The sequence below is a fragment of the Myxine glutinosa genome, chromosome 2, assembly GCF_964187855.1.
Source record: "Myxine glutinosa chromosome 2, kmMyxGlut1.1, whole genome shotgun sequence".
Lineage (NCBI taxonomy): Eukaryota > Metazoa > Chordata > Myxini > Myxiniformes > Myxinidae > Myxine > Myxine glutinosa.
Window position 1 is genome coordinate 190,754,895 of NC_136262.1, and position 11,372 is coordinate 190,766,266.

Sequence of the window (11,372 nt, forward strand, 5' to 3'; positions counted from 1 at the left end):
TTCTTCTTCTTCTTCTTCTTCTTCTTCTTCTTCTTCTTCTTCTTCTTCTCTTCTTCTTCTTCTCTTCTTCTTCTTCTCCTTCTTCTTCTTCTTCTTCTCCTTCTTCTTCTTCTTCTTCTCTTCTTCTTCTTCTCTTCTTCTTCTCTTCTTCTTCTTCTTCTCTTCTTCTTCTTCTTCTCTTCTTCTTCTTCTTCTCTTCTTCTTCTTCTTCTTCTTCTTCTCTTCTTCTCTTCTTCTTCTCTTCTTCTTCCTCTTCTTCTTCCTCTTCTTCTTCCTCTTCTTCTTCTTCTTCTCTTCTTCTTCTTCTTCTTCTTCTCTTCTTCTTCTTCTCTTCTTCTTCTTCTCTTCTTCTTCTTCTTCTTCTTCTTCTCCTTCTTCTCCTTCTTCTCTTCTTCTTCTCTTCTTCTTCTTCTCTCCTTCTTCTTCTTCTTCTTCTCTCCTTCTTCTTCTTCTTCTCTCCTTCTTCTTCTTCTTCTTCTCTCCTTCTTCTTCTTCTTCTTCTCTCCTTCTTCTTCTCCTCCTTCTTCTTCTTCTTCTTCTTCTTCTCTTCTTCTTCTTCTCTTCTTCTTCTTCTTCTTCTCTTCTTCTCTTCTTCTTCTCTTCTTCTTCTTCTCTTCTTCTTCTTCTCTTCTTCTCTTCTTCTTCTTCTTCTTCTTCTTCTCTTCTTCTTCTTCTCTTCTTCTTCTCCTTCTTCTTCTCTTCTTCTTCTTCTCTTCTTCTTCTTCTTCTTCTTCTTCTTCTTCTTCTTCTTCTCTTCTTCTTCTTTTCTTCTTCTTCTTCTTCTTCTTCTTCTTCTTCTCCTTCTCCTTCTCCTTCTCCTTCTCTTCTCTCTCTCTCTCTCTCTCTCTCTCTCTCTCTCTCTCTCTCTCTCTCTCTCTCTCTCTCACATCTGGTCTTCAGTTGTCATACCCTTCCTCCCGTCCATGGCACACTAAAACTTGTGGTGAGGCAGTTGCTATGAAGCAACTTGCCTTCGCCTCATCGAAGGCTAATCCAACTGAAGGAAATCTCAGTTACTTTCACAAAGCTCAGACCAAGTGCATGTCTACCCTCAGGAGAGCCAGGAAACAATATCTCTCCACTCTCAAGCCTGAAATCTCAAACCTGTCTCCCTCATCCAAATCTTGGTGGCGTCTGGACAAATCTGTTTCTGGTGTTTCTTCCCCTCCATCCCCATCCCCTCCCTCACCTCAAACGGCGACACAGCTGACACCGCACGCGAAAAAGCCGAATGCCTCAACTCTGTGTTTGCCGGGTGCCAAACCCGACCGTCTTTGTATCCACCATACCCAGTCATACCCAGCTGCTCCTGAACTCCATGCGTCCTTTTCTCCTGACAAGGTGGAGAAGTTTCTGTCAATCCTCGACTCCGATTCTGCAACTGGACCAGACGGCATCAGCCCACGGGTCCTAAAATCCTGCTCTGCCGCTCTATCTCACCCTCTCTCATGTTCTCTTCACTCTCTTGTTTGCTCAAGGTCATCTGCCATCAGCTTGGAAATCAGCCAACATTACCGCTTTGGACAAAAAGGTTCAAAAACATATCCTTGCAACTACAGACCAATCAGCTTGCTCCCAATAATCAGCAAGGTCATGGAATGAAACATCGCTTCTGACATCAAATCCTTCCTCTTCTCCAATCGCTTGATCGCGGATCATCAATTTGGATTCAGACCAGGTCATTCTACTCTGGGCAGGCTGCTTCTGCTGTCTCAACAATGGATACAACAACAACAACAACATGCATTTTAAGGCCATTTTCCTTGCTAGAGCGGGGGTTAGCCTTGCGGTCCCCATGACAATCTTCTCCATTTTGCCCTATTTTCTGCATCTCTCCTTGTTAACCCCCTTGCCCGCATTTCTTCTTCCACCATCTTTAGCCAAGTCTTTCTCGGTCTTCCCCGTCCTCTACTTCCTTCTACATTAATTTCCATCACTCTTCTCAACCAGTCACTTTCATCCTTCCTCAACACATGACCAAACCATCTCAACCTGTTCCTCTTCACAGCATCAATCACAGGCAATATTCCCATCATCTTTCGCAATTCATCATTTGTCTTCCTCTCTCTCAACGATACTCCGCACATCCATAGAACCATTCACATTTCCACCCTTTCCAGCCTTCGTTGCTGCTCTACGTTCATTACCCATGTCTCGCTCCCATAAATCATAACACTTCTCACACATGCAGCATACACCTTTCCCTTCAGCTTCAGCGACACTCTCCTCCTCATCAGCACGCCACTCAGTTCCCGAAACTTCTTCCATGCACATCTCACTCGAGCAACCGTTGCCGAGTCTGATCCACCTTCTCCATTCAGCACGTCTCTGAGGTAGCAAAATGTTTTCACACCTTCCAGCTTCACGCCGTCTCCAAGATCCAACTCAACATTTCCTCCATCTGCAGCTCCCTCTGTGCACACCTTACATTTGAATGTAGCTGCCACACTGGTAAATGACCCTCTGAGACCACTCCATTTTTGATGAACCCACTCAGCGCACATTGTACATTGAATGGAGTTCACTCCGACACCCTTCCTGCACACAGCACACGGCCACTTCCCAGTTCTTTCCACCTCACCACATGCTTTACCACTTGCCATCACCTTTGTCTTTCCGATATTCACCTTCAGACCTTTTGTCTCCATACATTCCTTCCACCTGTTCATCTTTTCCTTCAGTCCATCCATACTTTCCGCAATCAACACCAGATCATCTGCATACAACAACTCCCACGGTAAACGCTCCTTTACGTTTTGAGCCAGCACCTCCATCACAGCTACAAATAGTAGTGGACTTAGTACCGACCCCTGATGCACTCCCACCTTCACCTCAAACTCACCACTGTTCCCGTCGTTAGTCCTTACAGCTGTGCGCGCTCTTTTGTACATTGCCATCACTACTCTGATCAACCATTCCTCCACTCCTAACTTCCTCAATGCCCATGTCAATACTTTGCGTGGAACCCTATCGAATGCTTTCTCCAGATCAACAAACCCCCCAAAAAAACCCTCGTCTCAACAATGGATGGAGGTACTTAATGCCAAACATGAAATCAGAGCTGTCTCCCTTGACATATCACGTGCGTTCGATACGGTGTGGCACCCCGCTCTGCTCACCAAACTATCCCCCTATGGTATCCATGGAAATCTCCACCCATGGCTTGCGGACTTCCTCTCTGGTCATAGTCAACGTGACGCCCTGAATGGATTTCTCTCATCTCCCCTTCCTGTTCAGGCTGGGGTTCCCCAAGGCAGTGTTCTGGATACTGTGCTTTTTCTGGTCTTCAGCAATGATCTCTCAGACTCTCTGGAAAATCCTCTCCATCTCATTGCTCATGACTCCACTCTCTGCCGCTCCATACCTCATCCCTCAGATCGGCAGTCTGCAGCCTCCTCACTCTCTGCAGACCTGGAAAAAATCACAGTCTGTTCAAACAAGTGGAACATGTCTTTCAATCCTGACAAATCTCTCACTCTGACTATGTCTCTTTGAAAAGACCGTCAGGACAACCCTCCCATCTACTTTCTGAACAATCCTCTCCAAGAAGTTCTGTCACACAAGCTTTTGGGTCTCACTATCTGCCATGATCTTTCCTGGGAAAGCCTTATTTCCAAGATGGCCTCCAAAGCCAGTCGCCGACGACATCATCCATCATGCGAAGTCCTTCCTTGGCACACCTGAGCTCCTCACCAGATACAAGGCTTTCATCCACAGCTCAATGGAATACTGTTCTCCCCTCTGGGCTGGTCACACCTACCTCGGCTCCACGCTGTTGAAACCAAAGCTTTCAGAATCATTGCAATCTCCCGCGATGAAGCTAACTCCAAGGGCCTTTCACTCACTCACTCACCGCAGGCAGGTTGGTGGTCTTTCTGTCTTCTACCGACTCCTATCCGGCCCAGCTCCCCAGCTCTATCTGTGCCCTGTCCCCCAAATATTGCTACAGGTCGCACAAGATCTGCCTGCAAGCCTCTTTTGGTTAAACTGCCATAATCAAGACTCTCTGCTCACCTTCACTCTTTCATTCCTCTTTTCTCCCGCCTCTGGAACAAACTCCCTCACTCTATTCAATCCCACTCCTCCCTCCAGGTCTTTAAAATAGCTGTTCACCACCATCTTGTCTTCCCCCATCCAAAACATTGATCATCTACCCCCATTAATTCACGCCAGATCGACTTTTTGGAAATTTTGACTTTCTTCCTGGAAGTCCTAGCAGTGTCCATGTGTTTTATACCTCTCCCAGCCCCCCCCCATCCTTCCCGTGCCTCCTCCCCCCCCCCCCCCCCCACAGATCTCCCGATGTCCCTGCTATCAAATGTTGTGCTTGTGTGCTTCCCTCTCTCCCCATCTTGTCTCCCGCTCCCTTTATCTTATGCTTTATGTGTCAGTTTGTCTTTTTGCGATTAATGATAGCTCTTAGACAAGCCTCGATCTTGTATACAAAAAAGAAAGAAAAAAAAGGAGAAACAAAAAAGAGCAATACTGATTTATACAAGGACTGCAGTTCTTTCAAGCTCCAAGAATGGATCTTCAAGCTCCACCAACCAAAAGAAAGCACCAACCTTCACAAAGCAAAAAAGCATAGAATAAAACATACCTTATTCAACTCCACCAAGTTAACAATAATGGGACCTTTTTCATTCAATATTTGCATTATCTTCTCTTTTGTTCGAGATTCCTCAGCCTCCAAACTGTCTTCAGATGTTTCCAAGATCGCCAAACTGGAGAAGAAAACAATGTGCAAGCACAATTTCCCACTGAAATGTGAATCTCAAAAAGATGCATCGGAGTAATATGTGTTGGAATTTTTTTTTTTTCCCTTCGAGAGATATAACATATATGTATATGTATATGTATATATATATATAAACAGCTCAGGAAAACGAGTACCGGGTCATGAGAGGAATGTGACTACAGGTCTTAAATCTCGAACCTCTGAAAGAGCGGAGTCTGAGACCTTGGCCGCAAAGTAGTGTCCTCAACTACACTACATGACCAAAAGTATGTGGACACCCAAACATCAAACATCTCATTCCAAAATAATGGGCATTAATATCGAGTTGGTCCCCCCCATTTGCTGCTATAACAGCCTCCACTCTTCTGGGAAGGCTTTCCACTGGATGTTGGAATATTGCTGCAGGGATTTGCTCCATTCAGCCACAAGAGCATTAGTGAGAGCGGGCAATGATGTTGGGTGATTAGGCCTGGCTCGCAGTCGGCGTTCCAATTCATTCCAATTCATTGGGATTCTGCGCATGCGCAAGATTGGAGGTCTCGTCTCTTCAAAGCTGTCCATGCACGCTCGCTTTCGAAGTTAAGTAACTTTTCACAATTATGTTTTTGTCGAATCTGGTCTTGTATGTACCTATTGGGGTCTTTAATAGTATTCTTGGCGTTGGTTTTTCATACCTGTGTACAGAATCGTCGGTCTTTCTCATCGTGTATTCTGAGGCCTAAGTGTAGTACTAGGCTACTGTGTCCACCTTGGCTTTAGGCTTTGTTTTTGTCTCAGCGGTTCTCCGATCACGCTGCAATTTTTTTCCGGTCTCTGTTTTTCACGGTCTTTTCATCCCATACTTCCTTGTTTTAAAATCTCAAAAAAAAACAAAAAAAACCCCAAAAACATTTCCTTCCGTTTTTATTCGTTTATTCGTTCTTAGTTGTTCGTTCGTTCATTCTTCGACCACGCTGTTTGTGATCACGTTGTTAAAAAATGTCTCATCTGAACCCTGAAGACCTGTATTCTGTCATATTCTATAACATCTTTTTATTCTTCTTCTATAAAAGGATGCTTTCGACTTGCTCACCAAATCCATTCATTCCAAAAAAAAATTCCATCTCTTATAGTGCATCTTTCATTCATTCCCTAAACTCTCCAGCACTCCATCCTCCCTCCAGCGTCCTCAACGTATTTTTGACTCGAATGTCTCAAGAAACTCATTTTGCAATAAATGTTCGTTTCCCATTAATCGTACATTTTTCAAAATCCCATCACCCCAAAATCCCATCACCCCTCCCCTCTAAATCTACCCCCTTGCCCATCCCCTCCAAATCATCCCCATCACCCATCTCTTTCAAATCTTCCCCCTTGCCCCTCCCCTCCAAATCTTCCCAATCACCCATTCCTTTCAAATCTCCCCCCACACCCCTCCCCTCCGAGACTCTCCCTCGCTCCTCCCCTCCTAGACTCCCCTCTCACCCCTCCCCCTCAAAGCGTCCTCCCCGCTTCTTCCCCCTTCCAACTTTCACCTTCATCTCCCTCAACCTTCTGCCTCGCTCTTCCCCTCGTCAAATAACACCTCACTGCGCCTCTCCCAATCACCATCAAACCTTTTGTCCTGCCCCATCCTTCCCTTTCTCCGAGCTATTCTGTAATCTCTGACAAACCTTCAACAGCTCTCCCTACCTCTTCCTCCTCTTCCACATCTTACCCTACCGCTCCCCCCCCCTGTTCTGTATCCGATGCTCCCCCTTCCTCTTCCTTAACAGTATGGACCTCAAACATCCGGGCCTTCGCTCAAACATGTCTGATCTCTCCATATAGGTCGCTTCTGACAAACCAGACGTGATCTGCTTAACAGAAACTTTCCTCCTTCATGATGTCTCTGATTCCTTGGTATCTCTCCCAGGTTACTCCCTACTCCGGTATGATAGACCTGAGCCTCGTCCTGGAGGTGGGGTTGCTATCTTTATAAAAAACTCTCTTCCTCACTCGCCCTGCACTGCCCTCTCTCCACCTCACCCCCAGGAATACCTTTGGCTACGGCTTCCCCTTCGCTCCCACCTTTTGTTCATATGTGTGTTGTACCGTCCACCAAACAGTGATGACTCCATCTACATCTCGCTGTCTGAGAATATGGACCAACTTCTATCTACCCATCCCAACTCTCTCTTCCTCATATGTGGTGATTTCAACTGTCACCATGCCAGTTGGCTGGGTGTGGGTACCTCTCTCACCAGCCATGGCTCTTCAGCAAAGGACTTCTGTGACTCACTGGGACTGACACAATCTGTCAATTTCCCGACCCGGATTTCAGTCAACGGAGCATCTTCTCTTCTGGACTTGGTTATGACTAACTTCCCTGAAAATGTCTGCTGCTCTTCTTCTGCTCCAATCGGCTCTTCTGATCATGTGCTTGTTAAAGTGGACATCTCTCTGACCATTCTCAGAGAGCCTCCTCAGCGTCGACGAGTCTGGCATTTCACTCAGGCCAACTGGCACGGTCTTCAAGCAGCCATCAATCATCTGGACTGGTCTCCCATCTCTACTGCCTCTGACATAAATTCTTCCTGGGAATTCTTCCAAAGCAAACTGCTCTCTCTCATGCACAGATTTATCCCATCTCGTCTTCTGTTGTCATACCCTTCCTCCCGTCCATGGTACACGGAATCTTGTGGTGAGGCTATTGCCCAGAAACAACTTGCTTTCGTCTCCTGGAAAGCAAATCCAACGGAAGGAAATCTCATTTCCTTTCACAAAGCCCGAAACAAGTGTGTGTCCACCCTCAGGAGAGCCAGGAAACAATATCTCTCCGTTCTCAGGACCGAACTCTCTTATCTGTCTCCCTCTTCCAAATCCTGGTGGCGTCTGGTCAAATCTGTTTCTGGTGTTTGTTCCCCCTCCATCCCCTCCCTCACCTCAAATGGCCACACGGCTGACTCCGCAAGTGAAAAAGCTGAATGCCTCAACTCTGTGTTTGCCTCTAAATCTTGTGTCCCAAACCCATCCCTCTCTGTACCCACAGTACCCAGTCGTACCCAGCTGCTCCTGGACTCTGTGTCCTTTCCTCCTGACAAGGTGGAAAAGTTTCTGTCAACCCTCGACTCGGATTCTGCAACTGGACCTGACTGCATCAGCCCACGGGTCCTAAAATCCTGTTCTTCCGCTCTTTCACTCCCTCTCTCTGTTCTCTTCACCCTCTCTTTTGCTCAAGGTCATCTTCCATCTGCTTGGAAATCTGCCAACATCACCGCTTTGCACAAAAAAGGTGCAAAAACAGATCCCAGCAACTACAGACCAATCAGCCTTCTCCCAATTATCAGCAAAGTCATGGAATCCATCATTGCTTCAGATATGAAATCTTTCCTCTTCTCCAATGGCTTGATCTCTGATCATCAATTTGGTTTCAGACCTGGACACTCTACTCTGGACATGCTGCTTCTGCTTTCTCAACAATGGATGGAGGTCCTCAATGCCAAACAGGAAATTAGAGCAGTCTCCCTTGACATATCACGTGCCTTCGATACGGTCTGGCACCCCGCTCTGCTCACCAAACTCTCCTCTTTTGGTATCCATGGAAATCTCCACGCATGGCTGGCGGACTTCCTCTCTAGTCGTAGTCAACGTGTGGCCCTGAATTGGTTTCTCTCATCTCCTCTTCCTGTTCAGGCTGGAGTTCCACAAGGCAGTGTTCTAGGCCCTGTGCTTTTTCTGGTCTTCATCAATGATCTCTCTGACTCTCTTGAAAATCCTCTGTATCTCTTTGCTGATGACTCTACTCTCTGTCGCTCCATTCTTCATCCCTCAGATCGGCAGTCTGCTGCCTCCTCACTCTCTGCAGACCTGGACAAAATCACAGACTGGGCAAACAAGTGGAACATGTCTTTCAATCCTGACAAATCTCACACTCTTACGATGTCTCTCCGAAAAGACCGACTGGACAACACTCCCATCCACTTTCTGAATAATCCTCTCCAAGAAGTTCTGTCACTCAAGCTTTTGGGTCTCACTATCTGCCATGAACTTTCCTGGGAAAACCACATTTCAAATCTGGCCTCCAAAGCCAGTCGCCGACTGGGCATCCTCCGTCGTGCGAAGTCCTTCCTTGGCACACCTGAGCTCCTCACCACATACAAGGCTTTCATCCGCAGCTCAATGGAATACTGCTCTCCCCTCTGGGCTGGTGCTCCTGCCTCACACCTAGCTCGTCTTCACGCTGTTGAAACCAAAGCATTCAGAATCATTGGAATCTCCCGCGATGAAGCTAACTCCAAGGGCCTCTCACTCACTCACCGCAGGCAGGTTGGTGGTCTTTCCATCTTCTACCGACTCCTCTCTGGCCTTGCCCCCCCAGCTCTCTCTGGGCTCTGTCCCGCAAATATTCCTACAGGTCGCACAAGATCTGCCTGCAACCCTCTTATGGTCAAACTGCCAAAATCAAGACTCTCTGCTCACCTTCACTCCTTCATTCCTCTTTTCTCCCGCCTCTGGAACAAACTCCCTCACTCTCTTCAATCCCACTCCACCCTCCAGGTCTTTAAAACAGCTGTTCACCACCATCTCTTATCTTCCCCCATCCAAAACCTTGATCTTTTCTACCCCCGCTAATTTCACCCCAATTCCACTTTTTTGAAATACCAACTTCTGTCCTGGAAGTCATTGGTGTCCTTGTGTTTTATACTTCTCCCTCCACCCCCCCCCCCCTTCCCATGCCTCCTCCCCCCAAGCCCTCTCCCTTCCACACATCTCCCTGCTCTCAAATGTTGTGTTTGTGTGCTTCACCTTCTCTCCCCATCTTGTTTTCCGCTCCCGCTTTTTGTGTGTTTTGTTTGTCTGGTTGATTTGTTTGTGAAGTAAATGTTAGCTCTTTCACGAGCCTCAATTCAGTATACCAAAAAAAAAAAAAGAAGGTGTTCGATGGGGTCGAGGTCAGGGCTCTGTGCAGGCCTGACAAGTTCTTCCACACCGATCTCGACAAACCATTTTTGTATGGATATCGCCTGGTGCACACGGCCATTGTCATGCTGAAACGGGAAAGGGCCTTCGCCAAACTGTTGCCACAAAGTTGGAAGCACACAATCATCTAGAATGTCATTGTATGCTGCAGCGTTAAGATTTCCCTTCACTGGAACTAAGGTGCCTCGGCCGGACCATGAAAAACAGCCGCATACCATTATTCCTCCTCCACCAAACTTTACAGTTGGCACTATGCATTCGGACAGGAAGTGTTCTCCTGGCATCCACCAAACCCAGACCTGTCCGTCGGGCTGCCAGGTGGTGAAGCGTGATTCATTTATACAGTGGAACCTTGACTTACGAGTGCCCCAACTTACGAGTTTTTCGAGATACGAGCCGTCGCTCGGGCGGTTTATTGCTTTGAGATGCGAGCCGAGATCTGAGTTACGAGCTTTCGCCACCCGGTCACGTGGTTATCTTGCCGTGCAAGTACAGTATCTCTGCCGTATATCGCTGCATTTTTGTTTTCGCATGTTGGTTATTTTGAGTTTACGCCAGGCGCCACCAGGTGGGTTCCGGTCACGTGGTTATCTTGCCGTGCAAGTACAGTATCTCTGCCGTATATCGCTGCATTTTTGTTTTCGCATGTTGGTTATTTTGAGTTTACGCCAGGCGCCACCAGGTGGGTTCCGGTCACGTGGTTATCTTGCCGTGCAAGTACAGTATCTCTGCCGTTGCACTTGCCGTGCAAGTACAGTATGTGAAGGCAGCTGAAGATTTTATTATAACTGAGAAGAAGCAGAGGATGATGTGCTTGGATATAAAACACGCAATCGTCGAAAAACATGAGCGAGGTGTGCGTGTTGTCGACTTGGTGAGGCGGATGTGAAGGCAGCTGAAGATTTTATTATAACTTTTGCCGAACTGATAGAAGCCGAACGATACATCCCCCAGCAAATCTTCAACTGTGACGAGACAGGGCTCTTCTGGAAAACGATGCCGAGGAGGACGTATATAACGGCAGAGGAGAAGAGCATGCCAGGCCACAACTTGTTCAGAGTGCCGGCGATAGCTCGCCTTCTCTTTGTGGAAAACACGGTGAGATCCTTAACATCCAACAACTAATGGGACGCAAACGGGGCGCCCAGTTTAGCGGTACACACATTGATGAATCACCCTGCCTGTGATTCACCCATGACAGGTTATAGCTGGGTCGGGATTCAAACCCAGGCTGGACAGTTTAGACTTTAGATTCAAGTGTGCGTACCTCCAGTCCAGGCCATCCTGCCAACTTGTATGCTGCATACAGGTGAAATATAAAGCGCGAGATATTTTTATATATACTGTATATTTTTAAAAAAATTGGTGTGGTTTTTGGCGGGCTGGAACGGATTAATAGCATTTCAATGCATTTTAATGGGGAAATTTGATTTGAGAAACGAGCAATTTGAGTTACGAGCTCGGTCACAGAACGAATTAAACTCGTAAGTCAAGGTTCCACTGTATATATATATAATTATATATATATATATAATTATATATATCACAATTTTATATATATATATATATATATATATATATACATATATATATATATATATATATATATATATAATTACATATATATATGTATATATAAAATAAAATATATATACATACATTATATACAACACAACAACACATTTTAAGGCCA

At 46.3% G+C, this 11,372-nt stretch overlaps 1 protein-coding gene across 7 annotated transcripts in view; it reads right to left on the minus strand.

Moving 5' to 3' along the window:
- SMC5 (structural maintenance of chromosomes 5) overlaps positions 1-11,372 on the minus strand; it is a 314,964-nt gene that overhangs the window by 103,909 nt on the left and 199,683 nt on the right. For all 7 annotated transcript variants that reach the window (XM_078772122.1, XM_078772124.1, XM_078772121.1 and 4 more), the window contains one exon: positions 4,601-4,724. In XM_078772122.1, coding sequence (XP_078628248.1) covers positions 4,601-4,724 — 124 coding nt within the window. The remainder of the gene's footprint in view (positions 1-4,600; positions 4,725-11,372) is intronic.